Genomic DNA, 18,823 nt, shown 5'->3' with positions numbered 1-18,823 from the left:
AATAAATGAGGTATCCATCACTTTCAAGGTTGGGTGAAATGTCCAAGTGGAGTTAACCACTAATGTAACCTAGGAAGAGTAAATACCTGTTGGTCCTTGGCTGCTAGTTACACGTTTTCTTCAAATTCATAGATTTACTTCAAATGGATGTGTTGAAGCTATTGTCAATGTTGCTTGTTGTTATGAATTTTCCCCAGAAATCAACTCTTTTAAGTATTGGGTACTTAAATGGTGATTAGGTACATAATGTAGAGAAAGTATTTGTGGGCTTTTTATATTATAAATAACAATATCATTTATAAGGCAAAGGTCTGATAAGAAATCAGAGTCTAAGATTGTTCTTCCGGTTCTGCCAGAAACTCCATTTATAATCTGAATAATCATTCAATTATTTTTTTCTTCATTTTCTTATTTATGGAATTATATTATTTTCCCAAGGTTGTCACAAAACTTAAACAACAAAAATTTCCCTTTGTAAGTTGAAAATCTAAATATTGTCAGGGAAAAGATAAGAAAACTAACTACATGTTTAAAAATTAAACCAATGATTGAAGCTTTTTATTCTTATGCTTTTGAAAGAATGAATGGCAGTCACTTTAAGGATGAAAAGGCTTTGGTGACCAGTCAAAATTCAGATTTATTGGATGATGAAGAAGTGGAAGATGAAGTATTGTTAGATGAGGATGATGAAGACAATGATCTGACTGGGAAACCCAGAAAGGAATCAGTGGCAAGTAATTTACATGAAGGAAACACTGAGGATGACTTTGAAGAAGCCAGTGGTCTGGAGATGAGCTGTAAGACATCCCCAGTGAGGTGAGCACCTTTGGTGACTTCAGAAGCTAAGCCAGAGTAGACCCACACACGGTTGCAACTCCTCCTGCTCTGTTTGTCCCTTAGAACATTTCAGTGAGAAGGAATTTGTGAGTAATGAATTTTAAAAATTAAATTTGAATCAACAAGGCACACACAGTGTATTGGTTTTACATAGAGGAACATGAGGTGGCCATCAACATAATCTGAAAGCATATGAGTACATTAATGTTTGTGGAACGCTGGTTAACCCGGTAGGAAGGATAAGTGAAAACTACACAAACATGCAGTCATTTAATTTTAGACTTGACTTATGAAACCCAAAGGAAAATAGAGATTTCAGCATTATCTAATTCATTCAGTAATTCGGCGTGATCATCAGTCAAGTATTATTAAGATAAATTTCACTTCATTAGATATATATGTAATTTACATGGGTGATAAATTTTTAAATGGAAAAAAAATAACCAAACAGTTAAATTGATGGGGATATTATATTTTCATGAAGATAATGTGTGCTGACTGCATATTTTCATATCTAGCTTGGCTTTACATGGAAATTTTAAATGTATGAATTCTGTCTTCACACATGGCTGGCTTAATGTGTCATTGACTTTATGTCAAATATATGCTTGACTTTAGTCATTCAAAATGTTAAGGGAAATATATTTCAAGATATACTTGTAAATATTTTAAAGAATCCAATCGCCACGTGTGCAACTTTATACTGCAAATACAGTACAGAGTTCAGCAGCTGTATAGGGTCAAGTGAAAGTGATTTGATCAGATGACAAACTGAAAAAGGAAAAAAAAAAACTTCTGTGCTTTCCCATTGGTTGTTCATTTTAGGTATAAAGAGGAAGAATATAAAACTGGACTTTCTGCTCTAGATCATATAAGGCACTTCACAGATAGCCTCAAAATGAGGAAAATGGAAGATAATCAATATACTGAAGCTGAGCTGTCTTCTTTTAGTACTTCCCATGTGCCAGAGGAACTTAAACAGCCGTTACACAGAAAGTCCAAATCACAGGTACATGTTTTCCTGTAGTAAAGCATCATGGTGATGTTGTGCATGAAAACGTACATTTCCTTTGATTAGCAAAAAGTTGATAGTCTTTCTTCATAATATTCTTGAATCTAAGCAGGTTCAGATGCTTTATCCCTAGTGTTCCTCGCTGTACTCTGTATATGACAAACTCCAAAGAGTTCACCAGTGCAACAGTTGGCATGGCTGCATTCTGCACAGAAATTCCTGGGGCACACCTCACCCTACTGCAATCTCTCCTTTACTTTGCAGTTCCCTTCCTTTGTTATACGTGGTCCATAAGATTTGTTTTCCACAAATGAATGCTTCAGAACAATTTTCTAATTATTTTGTATTTGAAAAATTTAATCTATGATTTTTTTGTCCACATAATTATGTTGCAAGATTTGAGGAAAACAAATTTTATTTTTTCCCCTTACTATAGGTAGTAAATTATTATGTATTTTTCATTAACAATTCATCAAACTATAGAACTGAGGAGTAAACTGAAGATTAGAAATGAAATGAGATGTCAAAGATCTACGCTAACTTAGTGGCAGATCTGGAAATAAAACCTACCAGGTTTTCTTGGATGAATGGATGGTACTTCATTTTACAGTCACTAAAAGCAAATCCATTGGAGGATCCATAAACATCAACTAAAAGGGCCTCTGTTCTTTTACTAGAGTTAAGAAAGTCAGTAGTTTCTTTTTGACATCTGTACTCAGCCACTATTCATTCAGGTCAACTAATGGTAAAAAAGAAGAAGTAGAAACATCCTCTTACCATCTTTATTGATCAAATTGATTGAATTGTTTGATCCATTGAGGTCATTTTTGAAGTGACCCAACCTGTCAAACAATGTGACCATTATTAGCTTATATATTTGGAAATGATTTCCCTATTTGGCTGAGATGTTCTGGGCTCCTCTTAAAAGACAAAACAGTAACAAGTCAAGGACAGTGGGAAGACATTGTGTCAATGTGATAATATAGATCTTCAAAATGTTATTTAATTCAATGAAAGGTCCAAGGTATTATGTATGGTGATAGACCAGGTTATGGTTATGACCAAGTTAATGGTCTAACCAATCATATTGAAGTGAAGGCAGCCAGCCTCAACGCTAGCGACTTCTATAGCCCACCCCCACTTCCTTGAGAGCATCTCTTAAGGACTATGCATGGGGACAATGTCCTCACTGTATCGGGGGCATATGGGGAAGATATTCCTTTCTTCTTCTTAATGGGGATGAAAGTGAACTTTTCAGTTTTTAATATTAAAAGTAAACCAGCAAGAATAGATCTCTCATTTTCACTTGGAGACATGCACAAAGAAGTAGCTAGTATTATTTTAACCCCTTTACTTCCCATTCTTCCTTCCTAGCAGATCAGAGATACCAGGGGGGATTTGTGCTCTCTTTAAATTTCTTTTAGTTATTCTGTTCAAAATACTTTTCATTATAATATACAATATCTAAAACTTTCAGAAATGGTCAGATGTGATAGAAAGCAAAAAGGCCTATATTAGAGATAATATATATGAGATATATTTAAGTACTAGCAATTTGATATCAAATCCCTGCTTATTTAACTCTTACCATCACAAGTAATGCTAGCATTCTGTAAACTAACATTCTGCAATCCTAGCTCATACTTTTCTTCTTACTTGATTATATGATATATATTGATTTATAAACAGTGAGGCTTCGTGAAAATTGACTTTGTCTCATGAGCCTCTTCATTCATTCATTCATTCATTCATGGTTTACCAATTGTCAGTTATGTGCTAGACATTGATCCTTGTACATGAAAGTGTTCATTTCTTTTGATTATCAAAAGGTAAATATTCTACATTTGCCATTTTATTAGTATCTGAAGGTTCAGATGCTTTATTCAAAACATTTATACATTTACTCTCTGTGATTTTTATAGTGATTGAATCCAAAATAGTTGACCAATACTACAATAGCTGCATTCTGCATGGAATCTTCTCTGAAAAACTCTATTCTATAGAAATTAATTTTATGGAAATAGGTACTATCTATATAAGTGTGCTGAGTTAAGCTCTTTATGTAAGTTAGAATTTGTGATTCCTTCATAACCCTTGGAGGCAAGTACTATTATTGTTATCGCCTTTTTGTATAGGGAAAGTAAAACTTCTGAGGTAAAGCAACTTGCCCAGGTTCACACAGCCGGGCAAGTAGAGGCAAGGTAGAATCCAGATTCAAACTCGGTATTCTAAAATTTTCTCTATACTCCCTTTCATCTTTCCCAAATACTGGAAAAAACAGCTATTAAAACTATTCCAAAATATTCTTTATTATTTTGATCTCCAAAAGTGGGTGCATAATTTGAGTAATTTAAGTTTGATGCTCACTTACCACATACTTTAAACTCTACAAAGGACAAGGACTCTATATTCTTTCCCTTGATTTCTTAGGGCCTAGTACAGTGCCTGGCATCAAGTACATACTTAATCAATATGTGTTAAATGGATACTGTGGTTTTGTACAGGTCCAGAAAGCAAATTGCATACATAAAAGTCAAATGTGTACATTCAGAGCGATGACCCAGCAAATCAAAATCAGCCTGTAAGGGCAGATTTCTAACTGAATGGCATGATTACCGAAGAAACCACAGACTGGCCACATGTCTCAGCATGACTCCCAGAGATGAAATTCTGCCTAACAACAGAGGCATTTTGTCTTTGTTTACAGACAGTGGAATGTCTTTGGCAGGACTTTAATGATTCCACTTCAACAGCATTTTGACAAGCAAGTTTAGCAATGGATGAGACCAACAATAGTAAATCAACAGTGAAAAGTTCACTCACAAGTCAAGACCAAACATTTCATTTGAATATTTCACTTGGCAGTAAATGGGGGATTCTCTGAACAGTTATTTAGAATTTGACATGATAATAGGGAAGAAAGACTACCTCTTTACAGAGCACCTTCGTGCACCTTCTGCTTGGCAGGCGCCTGCGCACAAAACGCTTAGCACGTTGTTAGGTCTTGTGCTTCCTTTTATTTTTCTGGTGGAGCTGATTTGACCCACCCCAACACTCAAGGTCCTTGGGGGTTGGCTGTGACGGTTTCAGGCATGAAGAAAATTGGAGAAAGGACATTGGATTAAAAGTTGGGCAGAAGTCAGTTTTAGTTCTTCTATCTCGTTGAATGATTTGGGCAGGTCATTTCCCCCTTTGGAGGTCACAGTTACTAGAGTCAGACTGCTCCATCAGACCACAGCTCTGTCAAGGCAGGTCTAGATCTATTAGTTAGTGTTTTCAGCTTCAGTCTTAAGTACACAATAATCTCTTTGGTGAGTTGAACATATGTAAGATGGATGACTTTCCTTATGGTTATCCAGAAGGATGAAGTACTGTTGACCTTTTAGGTAGAATAATTAATTTTTTTGGTAAGATGCATCCCATTGGTGACCCCTAGATACTGTAGATCAATAGTGATCCCATGTCCTATGTCATTTAAACAAAAATACGTGCCCCCTTTACCAAACACAATCATGAACGATGCTCCTACCCAGGGTCCCCTCCCTTCCCAACATTCACCTGCATTCTACAAATCAAAAGCGGTGTTTTTCAAATGCCATTTACTGGGTCTCTCCTTTTTACCTCAGGCATATGCTATGATGCTGTCATTGTCCGACAAGGAGTCCCTCCATTCTACATCCCACAGTTCTTCCAACGTGTGGCACAGCATGGCAAGGGCTGCTGCGGAATCCAGTGCCATCCAGTCCATCAGCCATGTATGACATTACCAAGGTTGACCAGAGTGGGACCAAGTCCAACAGTAGCATGGCTCTTTCATATAGGACTATGTACAAGACTGCTGAGCAGAATGCCTTATAAACCCGAAGGGTCACTCATTTAAAGTCTGGTGACCTTAAACTGAAATGATTAAAGAAAAAAGAAAGAAAGAAAAAAGGAAACTATTTATTCTCGATATTTTGTTTTGCACAGCAAAGGCAGCTGCTGACTTCCGGAGGATCAGTTTGGCTTAAAATGAGTCAAGGAAAACCTTGCTGGGCAGAAGGCACCTTCTAGTTCCCCCGGCCCTAGGGTGTGGGTGGGTGAGAGGGGCAGTTGAGCTGGCAGCATTGATACGATGAACACTCCATAGAAACTGAATTCTTGTTTGTACAAGATCACCTGACATGATTGGGAACGGTTGCTTTCAATTACAGATTTTTAAGTTTTTTTTTTCCTTTGTTAAAGTTTTATGTAATTTAACCCTTTGAAGATGGAAGTAGTTGGATGAAATGCACAGTCAATTATTATAGAAATTGATAACAGGGAGAAATTGTTCCACAATTAACTTTTGCCTTCTTAAGTACATTGTTTAAAACTAGGGGAAAAGGGTATGTGTATATTGTAAACTATGGATGTTCATGCTCAAAGAGGTTAAGTCAGTGACCTAACCCATTCATCACCAATACCGCTGTACCACTAATAAAATGTTTGCCAAATCCTTGTAATAACATCTTAATTTTAGACAATCATGTCACTGTTTTTTAATGTTTAAATTTTTTTTGTGTGTGTTGCGTGTATCATGTATTTATTTGTTGGCAAACTCTGTTTGTTGATTAAAATAGCACTGTTCCAGTCAGCCACTATTTTATGACGTCTGAGGCACACCCCTTTCTGAATTTCAAGGACCAAGGTGACTCGACCTGTGTATGGGAGTGCCAAATGGTGTTTGGCTTTTCTTAACATTCCTTTTTTTGTTGTTATTGTTGTTTTTTTTTTTTTGTTTTGTTTTGTTTTTCCTTCTTAATGAACTAAATACGAATAGATGCAACTTAGTTTTTGTAATACTGAAATTGATTCAATTGTATAAACGATTATAATTTCTTTCATGAAAGCATGATTCTTCTGATTAAAAACTGTACCCCGTATTTTATGCTGGTCGTCTGCAAGCTTGTGCGACGTTATGTTCATGTTAATCCTATTTGTAAAATGAAGTGTTCCTGACATTATGTTAAAAGAGAAAAGTAAATAACAGACTGTATTCAGTTATTTTGCCCTTTATCCGAGGAACCAGATTTGTTTTCTTTTTTTTGTTTGTAATCTCATTTTGAAATAATCGGCAAGTTGAGGTACTTTCTTCAAATGCTTTGTACAATATAAACTGTTATGCCTTTCAGTGCATTACTATGGGAGGAGCAACTAAAAAAAAATAAAGACTTACAAAAAGGATTATCCTCTCCCACCGTGTGGTGTTTTTCCTTCTCATGTGATTTTAGTTCTCCTTTGGGGTCAAGTGATTTAAAGATACAGTGTTTGGGACCTTGATGTCCTAACAAACACCTGGAATCTGAAGCATGTCTGTGTTGTTTTGCGATGACACACTGATAGCTCTTGATCAGCAATGAGTTGTGTTTGTGGTGCTGAACTTTCCACCACTACCCATGTACCCATTCCTGTGGACTGGCGTTCCATGTCCACAGCACCCATTTTCTCTAGGGCAGGAAGCAACTTCGTTTTTCTACTGGATTTTTCTGGATTTTACATGCCAAACAGAGCTTTCTTATTTTTGCAGCTAATAATACCAATACTGTTAACCTAATTCAAAAGGAGGGGAAAATACCTTTAACTTTCCTACATTCCTTTTAAGTTTTGATCCACATGCAATCTATCTTTTTTTTTATAGTTTGCAATCAGAGTGTAAATATGGTTTTGCATTTTCTTACTTGTGGCAGAAAAAAGAAAGAAAAGAAAATATCACTGCATGGTGCTAAAAATTGTGCAAACTGATCATTTAGTGGTTACTCAATGTTTTCTGTCAAGTTTGATCTACTATAATTTCTCCAAGAATTTTAATTATGTTGAAAATGTAGGTTGTTTTCTGTTTTCACTGGTATAAGCAAGGACATTTTAATTTCCATGAATATACTTTGTTTCTGAGTGTTCACATATGTATATGCAGAGCTGGAGTGTAATGAGCGGAACTTGCAGAGAGAAGTTATCCTGTGGGGGAGCCATTATGAATTTTTTTCTTTGCTCCTTTAATATAATGCCAATTTATTTTAGAATGGTTATTCCAATTTTGGCTGGCTGTAGGGGTTTCGTTTAACAAGTCCTGAAGAACAAATAAAGTTGACATGTGAAAATATATTCAGGGTAATTCCTTCCTTCATTTATTCATTCTTAGTCACAATATCAGAGAATCCCCTTGCATGGCTTCTGAGTATTGTATAGGAATTAAAAACATGGATAGATGTATTGATTTTTTTTATTAGAAAGTATAGATAGGAAGAAGTATTCAGAAAATATACTTAAGCTATAAGTCCATAAATGAAGGAGAATAGGAATCAGTATTTAGGACATAAGAATAACACATTGGAGAAAGTAGAGATGGGGAAGGTCTACACAATATTTTGGTATTAAAAAATATACCTATAAATTTCAAAGCAATTCAAATACACCCAGGGCTTCTTACTTCTCGTTAGACTTTGATCATGTCATTTCGGTTGTTCCCTAATGCTTATTCCTCCAAATTCCAAAAAGGCTTTCAAGCCTTACATTTCTGCTTTTTTCTTTCTTTTTTTTCCATTTATTTTGCCAACAGTTCACCACATGGCCCTGGGGGGAGGCAGTGAGTTGCATCGCAGACAATCTGAGACTTGGAAATGGAAGGCCCGGGTTTGAGTTCTGGCTCTACTGTTTACTGGCTTCAAAGTCTTGGGAAAGTCACATAGCTTCCAAAATCTCATCTGTGAAACCAGCATAATAAGCCCATTTCTGCTACTGCACAGTGTTTCTGTGAATGTCAAAATTCAAAATAAGGTTTTGAAAATATTAGGTCAAGGTTCTGCAAATGCAAGGCATTTTATAATTTTCATGGGAAGAATTAAAGGAATAGAGATATGTGTATGTACAATGTATACAAACACTATGCTAAGAGGAATGTTTTGTAATATGAGGAATCTAGATCATGCAAAGGTAGATATGGAAGTTTCTTTAGAAGAATTTTTTTTTTTTCCTGGTGCTAAGGATTGAACTAAGGGCCTTATTCATATTAAGTACACTCTCTATTATTAAGCCACATTCCCAGTTCCAAAGAAAGGTTAGCCCTTTGAAAACATGAAGTATTCAATACAATTGTTATTCTGCAGTGGATAAATAAAAATGGTATTTATTTATGATGTGCAATATATTTTTATATATGTTGTGGAATAACTAAATCAATTGAATTAGTACATGCATTATCACATAATTTTTGTGGTAAGAACACACAAAGCCTACTCTCAGCAATTTTCAAGTATACAATATGTTGTTGGTAACTATAGTCACTATTATGTATTTAAATCTCTTGGAAATTTTTCCCATTATAATTCCGGAGAGCTCTCAAAAACTTTCAAGAATAGTCAAGAAAACACATTTGAAGAGTAAACACATTTATAATTTTATTTTCAGATAATGAACGTCTACCAATCTTAATCTGTACAGAATAACTAAAATAATAATAAAGTGAATTATTCATTGTTATGGTTTAGATGTGGTGTCTCCCTCAAAAGCTAATGTGTAAGGCAACACAAGAGGTTTGCAGAAGAAATGATTGGTTTCTAGCCTTAATATAATTAGTGGATTAATCCCGGATAGGATTAATTGAATAGTGACTGGAGGCAGGTGGGGGTTTGGTTGGAGGAAGTGATTCACTGGGGGCATGGCTATGGGGTATATACTTTGCATCTGGAGAATAGAGTCTCTCTCTGTTTTCTGATCACCATGTGAGCTGCTTCCCTCTGCCATACTTTTCCCCCATGATGTTCTGCCTCACCCCCAAGGCCAGAGGCATGAAACCGGTCTTCTATGGACTAAGACTTCTGAACCTATGAGCCCTCAAATAAATTTTTCTCCTCTATAATTGTTCCGGTGGATTCCTTTAATAACAGCAGCAAAAAAAAAAAAAAAAAAAAAAAAAAAAAAAAAAGCACTACATGAAACAGAGGAGATCACTGGAGGTCAGAGAGTTTAAGAAATTTGCTCAAAGTAATCTAGCTAGGAAGCAGTTGGCAGAGAATTTGGGGAGGGAGGTACACTCAGTGTTTCAGACCTCCTGGTTCAGGTACAGTAGAACAAAAGCCAAAAAAGAATGTTCCAAAACAGGAAATGTACCCCGTGGAGATGGAGCCTGTTAGAGAGGTAAACATGCCCCTAGACATTTAGGCGACTAAGTTTTGGCTGTGAAGAGCTTGCAAGGTGGGTGCCAAGGTGGTTCCCAGGGTTTTAAAATTCAGGTTATCTCAAGTCAGAACCAACAACACCAGTGCTTTTGAAAGATCCTAATTAATTCCTTAATAAGGGCCTTCGTCATCTTATTTGCAAATTCCTTGCAGGTGGCTTGAATTTCTTTCTTATCCTTTATGAAAAAGAAAGATTTATCCCAAACTTATGTTTTTTAATTCATTAATATGGCATAATTTAAGCCCTTTCTGAAATGGTTAACAGACTCATCATGAGAGAAAGTAAATGCAAAATCAAGTGCAGTTTGGAAGTGTACATATCAGGTTCAAAGGAATTGCTAATGGGAGAAAGGGAGGGGGAGGGGGAAGAGTGCAAGAAGAAATTTAGCTAACTGATTGGACCCAGAGCTCTAAGGGGAGTTAAAGGAGCTGGCCAACTCTCTCCCAAGAGATGGGTTAGTATTTAACTATTTATCATTTTTTTTGGTAACTATTTGTGAATAGGAGAGATTGTCTTTGGTGCTATATATATTTTAAAAAATAAAAGAACTTCTCAGATCCATTAGTTGGTAAGATGGCTACTATTCAAAAAAGAAAATAACTATTGCTGGCATGAGCATGGAGAAATCAGAGCTCTGTGCTGTTGCTAGGAATGTAAAATAGTGCAGCCACTATGAAAAAAAGTGTAAAGGCACCTTAAAAAATTAGGATTATAACTCTGGATGTATACCCAAAGGAATTAAAATCAGGTCTGTAAGAGAGATTTGTACATTTACGTTTATGACAGCATTTTTTCACAGTAGCCAAAAGATGGAAGTGATCCAATGGCCATGGATAAATGAACAGAGAAATAAAATATAGTATATACATACAATGGGATATTATTCTGTATGAATGGATAAAGAAAATGTGGTATGTATATACAATGGAGCATTACTTAGTCAGAAAGAAGAATGACTTCATGACCTTTGCAGGTTAATGACTGGATCTGGAGATTATCATGCTAATTGAAATAAGCCAGTTCCCAAAAGTCAAAGGTTGAATGATTTCTCTGATATGTGGAAGTTGTTCCAAAATAAAGAGGAGGGATGAAAAGTAAAAAGAATAGAAGAACGATCAGTGGAGCAGATAAAAGGGAATGAAGGAAGGGGAGGAAAGATGGGATAGGGAATGGAATGACATAACATTCCTGTGTACATATACGAATACACCACAGTGAATCTCAACATCATGTATATCCATCCACAAGACATTATTTTTTTTAAAAAAAAGTAAACAGCAAGTAGAACAGTAGAACAGAGGGAAGAGAACAGGGAGTAGGAGGAAGGGAGGGGAAGGGCAAGTACTGGGGACTAAATTAAAACAAATATTCTGTGCTTTTATAATTATGTCAAAATACATTCTATTGTCATGTATTACTAAAAACATACCAATAAACAATAATAGGGGGAAAAGGAAGGAAATTTTAACGTGCTGTAATATGGATAAAACTTGAGAACATTTAGAGAAATATTCCCAAAATGAACCCCAATATTACGTATAACCATAACATACTAATAAAAGTGTAAACAGAGAGAAGTGCTCTGTGATTTCACTTATCGAGGCACCTAGAAAAGTCAGTTCCTAGAGAGAGCAAGTGGAGGGGTGGCTGCCAGGGACTGGGAGGTGAGGAATGAGGAGTTCATAAGTATAGAATTTTAGTTTTCTAAGATGAAAAGAGTTTTAGAGGTTGGCTACACAGCAGTATGGATGTACCTGTCACTATTGAAGTGTACACTTACAATGGGTGAGATGATGCATTTTATGTAATGTCCCATTTGACCACTATTAAAAAAGGAAAGAAAAATAATCCTTCACTATCTATACTGTGGTTCCTCAGACTGAAAGAATCCAATTCTATTCAACTTACTCTGAGAAACAAATTACAGGTGGATCTGGGTGGGCTCATTACAATTGAGGAATAGATACAGAAACTGTGGTATATATACACAATGGAAGATTACACAGCATTAAAATAGAATAAAATCATGGCATTCACAGGTAAATGGATGGAGTCGGAGAATATCATGCTAGGCTAAGTAAGCCAATCCCCCAAAATACCAAAGTCCGAATGCTTTCTCTGATAAGTGGATGCTGATCCATAACCGGGAGGGAGAGGTATGGGAAAAATGGAGGAACTTTGATTGGGCAAAGAGGAGGGAAGGAAGGGGCAGTATATGAAGGCAGGAAAAGATGGAGTAAGATGGACATCATTACCCTAGGTACATGTGTGACTGCACATTTGACGCTCCATCCTGTACAACCATAGAAATGGAAAGTCGTGCTGCAATTGCATACAGTAAATCAAAATGCATTCTGCTGTCATATATACCTAATTAAAATAGATAAATCAATAGGTACATGAATAAATAAATAAATAAGGATCGCTGGGACACAACCCAGAACCAGTGGGTAGGCAATAGCAAGGAGAGGTAGGCAGCTTCTTAGATGGTTATCAAGATGAATCTACCATATCATATTTAATCTTTTATTGCAACTCTGGGTTCAGATTAAAATTCTAGGGTGAGAGTGTGAAATGGGCCCTACTTGAGACTAGGAAGCAACTGAAGGCCTCACTCACCTCGGAGCTCTAGAGGTATGGCTTCTCTGCTGCTGCTGTTGCACAGAGGCTGTTCTTACTGCTGTTGCTGAAACCCTGATGGCCTTCAGGGACCTTTGGCTACTACCACCCCCATGCCTCACTGGGAACAACCAGCAAGGAAGAATGGGGAGTGAGGTTTTAGAACATCTGAGTTCTTGTGATACTGAGGAAGGGTGCTGGGTCCCATCCCATCATATCTGGCATACAATTGTCTAAACCAGACATGCATTCTGGATCAAAGGAGAAAGAAAGGCTCTAATTGCTCCCCACCATGTGGAGTCTGGGGCACTCCATGCCTGGTTCTTGCTTAACTCTCTAGTGTCTCCTCGATTGCTTGACTCAGATTTCCTGGGTTGTTATCAATCACCAAGTTCAAGTCTACTTTGGAGGACTTTGCAAGTGATACCCAGTGAACTTGGAGCACTCCTTCTTGTCTTCTTCTCCCAGAACCCCACCACCTCCTCAATGTCCCCATAATCTTAGTTGACTAAATAAACTTATTTTTAGATTTTTAACTGATACGTTACTCTTTCAGAGAAGCTTTCCGTGATATCTTTTCACTCTTTCCCACCTGTTAGTGTTGATTAATTAATCCTATTTTAGTCTCTGATAGAACCAGTACCACGCATTCAACACACCTGTTACAATTTGTGATGTTGTGTGTGTGTGTTATTTAGGATCTGCTTTGTTAAAATCTTAGAATCCGTGAATGCACGTACGGTATCTACTTTAATCAGAGCTGTATTCCTAGGGACATATTGAGTCTATTCTGTAAAGTTTATAATCAATGACTAACTAAATATATTTATCTGAAAGGACACACACCAAACTGTCATCCGTGGTTAATTCTAGGAAGTGGGGAGGCAACTTTTTATATTGTATGCTTTTGATTATGTTTTTGATCGGAACAAATTACTCTTATCTTTTAAAAGAACACATATTTATTTTTATGAGCATAAGTCATGATAAAGAAACTCTCAGTTTGGGAATTCATCCTAAGAAATTAACATTACACATTAGGACTTGTATACGTCAATGTCTGTTAAAACATTGGTAGTAAGAAATCAATGAAAGAGATCCATGAAGTAAGCCATGATGTCTGCATGCCCATGTTCAAGAACATGGGCAGACAATGTCAGCATATCATTAACTGAAGAATCAGGTTACAAATATCTGGAAGATACACACACACACACACACACACACACACACACACACACATACTATAATGTTTTCCTGGTTGGTGGGATCATGGATGGATTTTGTTTGCTCTACTCTTGTTGCTTATCTACATGTTTTTTACATTATCTAAAAATAAACATGTGTTGCTTTTTAAATGAGAAAATTATTATGAAAACACACAGAACAGTTCCTTTCAATTAGATAAATAGTGCAGAGTATCCTTTGCCCAAAAAGATACCTTGTCCACAAGAGTGAAAGGTGACTTCCGATCATCAGCTCTGAGAGTTGGATGAGCCCCACCTGCTCACTATGGATGACAGGGAGATTTAGAATGAGGCATGAGGGTTTTGTTCAAGGTCCGAGATCACACAGCTAATATGTAGTTCAAACCTAAGTTTCTGCTTTCTAAGACACTGCAGTGAGGAGTGAGGGGAAGTCCTGGTGTCCAACAAGGGCACTCAGCCCAAAGGCTTGTATAATGAGCTCAGGAGTTGGAGTACCTTTAAATGTGTCCAAATTGACTATGCCATGGACACTGGACCCTATTTGTTTTATGTGCTATCAACTAAAAGAACACATGCCTTTAAGGCAACAAATTTATTGTTCATATGATAGAAGTAGAGTGCAGTACCCATTTCCCATCTCACTTCATATTGATTTCATTCCACTTTGGAGTTCTAACTCCTCATCAGAAATGGGCTTCTTTAACCAACTGAATGGTATGAGCTTATAAAAGCATAAGGAAAATTGGTAGAAAAAAAATCTTGTGTAAGGACTCTGACCCGATGTGACATCTCAGAAGGCAAAGCAAACTTTCAGTCCTTTCTCTCCAACATGTCCCTAAAGGATAAAATTCTGGCCTCTTTCAATCATGTCTTATAGGCAGCAGCCTCTCTAAGTCAGGTTGAATAGAAAGCAAGCAATTGGAGAGCCCCCACCCGCAAAGAAGACAAGACAGGAGGCCTACCGGCTGCAATGAACTTGTTAAAAAATATCTCCTAGTCACCACCACTGAAGTCATCCTGGTCTGGGACAGTCAGATTCTCTTCACCTAAAATAATAACATCTCACTCTAGGGAGGGTGACATATTACATGCTTTATGTCAGCATTATTGTGATTTAACAAATTCAATCATTTTCTCTGAGAGGGGAATATATATATATATATATATATATATATATATATATATATATATATTTTTTTTTTTTTTTTTTTAAAACAATCAGAGAAGTGTGAAAATGAATGCAAGGGGACATGTTTGAGGCAGCATCTGAATGAGCAAGCCTGGGATGTATGAAGCAGCAGATGGTGGCAGAGCCATCTGAGCATTCTGTTTTCTAGTTGGGAGAAGTTGCCTTGAGAGGGAGAGAAGGTGGCAGACTTTCATATTGCTTTGCTTGCTCATTTAACTTTTTATGTCTTGGTGAGGAACCGTTCATTCCTCAAAATTCACTTGAAAGTTAAGGACTAAGATCTTCAAGATCTTCAACTTGACAGAAGAAAGAAGACAATATCAGAAGAACAAATTGTAAATATCAGTAAAGAATTTTTTAAAAAATCATCTGCTGGGATAGTGTCAATTCAAAGTTTTGTTTTATAAACCTCCATGGACCAAAAATCTCTGACGAAAAGAGAATGATTCCAATTAGGCACAGTGGCTCACACCTGCAGGCATGGCTACTCAGTAGGCTGAGACAGATTCCTGTTAGTCAGCTTTTTATCGTGGAGACCAAAATACCTGACAAGAACAACTTAGAAGGAAAGTTGGTTTTGGGTTCATGGTTTCCGAGGTCTCTGTCTATGGTCTGCAGACTCCATTGCTATGGGCCAGTGGTGAGGCAGAGCATGAAGGCAGTAGAACTTGGCAGAGCAGAACTGCTCCCCTCATAGGGGTGAGAAAGGAGAGAAGGAGAGGGAGAGGGAGAGAGGGAGAGAGTACAAGCCAGGGAAAAGATATAATCTCCAAGGGCATGTCTCCAGTAGTCTGCTTCCTCCAGCCACACTCCACCTGCTTACCCAACATGGTAAGTTGTCCTTTTGAATTATTAATCCATCAAATGAATTAATCCATTGATTAGATCACAGCTCCCTGATCATTAACAGAGAATCTTTTGGGTGATACCTCATATCCGAACCATAACAAGGATGATTCTTGAGCTCAGAAGTTCAAGGCTAGTCTTGGCAACACAGCCAGACTCCATTTCAATAACAAAACCCTCCAAACCAAACAGCAACAACAAAAACCCTAAAAGGTGATTTGCGTTGTTTTAACCTTTAAATTTCTTTATGCAGAAATTAGCATTAAATTTATAGAAAATAATTTCCCTCTTAGTATCACTAATTTAGTGCCACCTTTGGCGCCTTTACTATTTTTTCATGTACTTAAACTCTGTAGTTTCTTGTCTATTTTCTTGCTATAAATATAGTAAATTTTGTAGAAGTAACAAAAAAAGTGGTTGTTGAATTGTTTCAGGTTTTCCTAATATGCCATCCAAACATACAAAAAAATTAAAGAATAATTAGTGGAATTTTCTCTCATTAATTCTAGCAGAAGTGACTTGGGCGATTATATAGGCAACAGCAATATGGGAAGGGAACAGATGTAGACTCAAAAAAATCTGGAATCTTATTGGTTTTGCCCCAAGCTAGTTATGACCTCATGCAAGAATAGCATTTCCCAGATTTTAATTATTTAGCTATTGCTGCAATGTTTGCGTCTCTAAACCCCTCAAACCCACCCATATCATAATTCACTTAACATTTCTTTGTCTTCATTCATCGTTTTACATCTTAATAATCTCATTTTAAAAGAATATGCAAATAGAAATCCACCTGCCATAAATACTATTTCTTCATGGGTGTATGCACCATGAGAAACTACGATGCTATTAGATCCTAACTAGACAATGTGATCAGTGCTGTTGCTTTGTGGAAATAGTGAAAAGAACACATTTGTGTTAGGGAGATCCGTATGACTATCTCTGCCTACAAGACTTCTAAGGAGAAGCCCAGCCTTGCGGGACCAAATAATTTATTTGGCAAAGCACAAATTTCTCTATTCTCTTTCCTGAATGTGACAAAAGAAGAAAGCTCTAGGTTTCAGATGATGGAGCTCTAGGAGGGTGCAGCCTCAGCCTTGGTCCCTGAATGACAAGGGCACATACCTGCTTCCATCCTGAACATCCATCCATATAGGGCATAGACCGGGAATAAGAGAGAGACTTCTATTCAGTTCAGTCACTGAGGCTGTGGATGTGTTTTATATTTTTTCCCTCAGAGAAACCTAAGTTATCCTGCCTCTGACTGTGGGCTTTTTCTGTGTTTGCTTTTTGTTGACAAATCTCACCTCAGTCAGAATGGCAATTATCAAGAATACAAACAACAATGAATGTTGATGAGGATGTGGGGGAAAAGGCTCACTCACACATTGCTGCTGGCAATGCAAATTGGTACAACCATTGTATAAAACAGTATGGAGAGTCCTCAGAAAACTTGGAATGGAACCACCATTTGACCCAGCTATCCCATTCTTTGGTTCATACCCAAAGGACTTAAAATCAGCATATTACAGTGATGCAGCCACATCAATGTTTATAGCAGTGCAATTCACAGTAGCTAAGCTATGGAACCCACCTAGATGGCCTTCAACAGATGAATGGATAAAGAAAATGTGATATATATATATATATATATATATATATATATATATATATATATGATGGAATATTACTTTGCCTTAAAGAAGAATGAAATATGGCATTTGCTGGTAAATGTATAGGGCTGGAGAATATCATGCTAAGTGAAATAAGCCAATCCCCACAAAACCAAAGGTTGAATGTTTTCTCTGATGTGAGGATGCTAATTCACAATATGGTGCTGGGGTTGGGGGGGGCCTCGCTAGGGAAGAATTAAGGTACTTTGTATTAGACAGAGGGGAGTGAAGGGAAGGTAGGGGATTTGGGGTAGGAAAGTAAACAGTAGAATGAATCAGACATGATTACCCTATATACATATATAACTAAACAAGCAGTGGGATTCTACATCATGTACAACCAGAATAATAAGAAATTATATTCCATCTATATATGATGTATCAACGTGTATTCTATTGTCATGTATAGCTAATTAGAACAAACAATAAGTAAATAAAGAAATATTAACACTGCTAAAGAAATATTAACACTGATTGGGGACGTGGTTTTTCAGTATGATAACAAAAAATAGTTAAAATGAGAACAATTTACTTTCAGGTACTTCACATGTATCCCCATTACCTTATAACACATTGAGAACAATTAGTGAATCCTTTGATCCTTGGTTCCCTTATCAAAAAAAGTGATAGAAAAAAAATTAACTTTATGATGATAAGAGAAAAATATATGTAGATGCCATTTATTCAGCATATGATGAAAATTTTTAGTAGGTTGTCTTAAAGTGGCATGAAGTTAAGCAACATAGCAAAATCTTGCTTTGGAAGGCAAATGTTTATTTAACACTATTTTAGCCTCTTGGGGTTCTAAGAAGCAAAAACGATCCTTTGATTGGGTAAGCCTGTCGGTGCTGAAGTGTTCAAGTGGAAGCCTGAATGTTGGAAAGGAATCCTCTGTGAATGATCTGGCTAGGGTGTGGCAGGCAGAAGGGAGAGTGATATAGTCCTCAGAGATCCCCGAGTATGAAAGAGTAGAATTCGGGGTATCAGATACTCAGAAAAGGAGTTTCAGAATAGAAGTTCCTCATTTGTGCCATATGGTTTGGAGAGAGAGCCAGTAGGACTTATTGATGGATTGACTTGTAGTGTAATCAAATATTACCTAAAGCAATAGTTATCATTCATTGAATCCTTACCATGTTTATAGCATTGAGGATAATACTTTATTTTATTTTTAACCCTCACAACAATCCTGCCCATGAGATAGACAATATTATTATTCTCACCTTGTGATCTGAGAAATCAA

The 18,823-nt window shown here is 36.8% G+C and overlaps 1 protein-coding gene across 14 annotated transcripts in view; it reads left to right on the top strand.

Moving 5' to 3' along the window:
• Mecom (MDS1 and EVI1 complex locus) overlaps positions 1–7,054 on the top strand; it is a 539,517-nt gene extending 532,463 nt beyond the window's left edge. For 13 of the 14 annotated variants that reach the window (XM_040270050.2, XM_040270051.2, XM_040270049.2 and 10 more), the window contains 3 exons: positions 580–816; positions 1,663–1,846; positions 5,476–7,054. In XM_040270050.2, the coding sequence (XP_040125984.1) occupies positions 580–816; positions 1,663–1,846; positions 5,476–5,610 (556 nt within the window). In that variant the 3' untranslated portion in view covers positions 5,611–7,054. The remainder of the gene's footprint in view (positions 1–579; positions 817–1,662; positions 1,847–5,475) is intronic. The other variant, XM_040270053.2, reaches the window with a different exon arrangement.
• Positions 7,055–18,823: the final 11,769 nt, after the last annotated feature.

This window comes from Ictidomys tridecemlineatus, chromosome 3, assembly GCF_052094955.1.
Source record: "Ictidomys tridecemlineatus isolate mIctTri1 chromosome 3, mIctTri1.hap1, whole genome shotgun sequence".
In the NCBI taxonomy this organism is placed as follows: Eukaryota; Metazoa; Chordata; class Mammalia; order Rodentia; family Sciuridae; genus Ictidomys; species Ictidomys tridecemlineatus.
The sequence above is the reverse complement of the archived record's forward strand: the minus strand, read 5'-3'. Positions and strand labels throughout refer to the sequence as shown.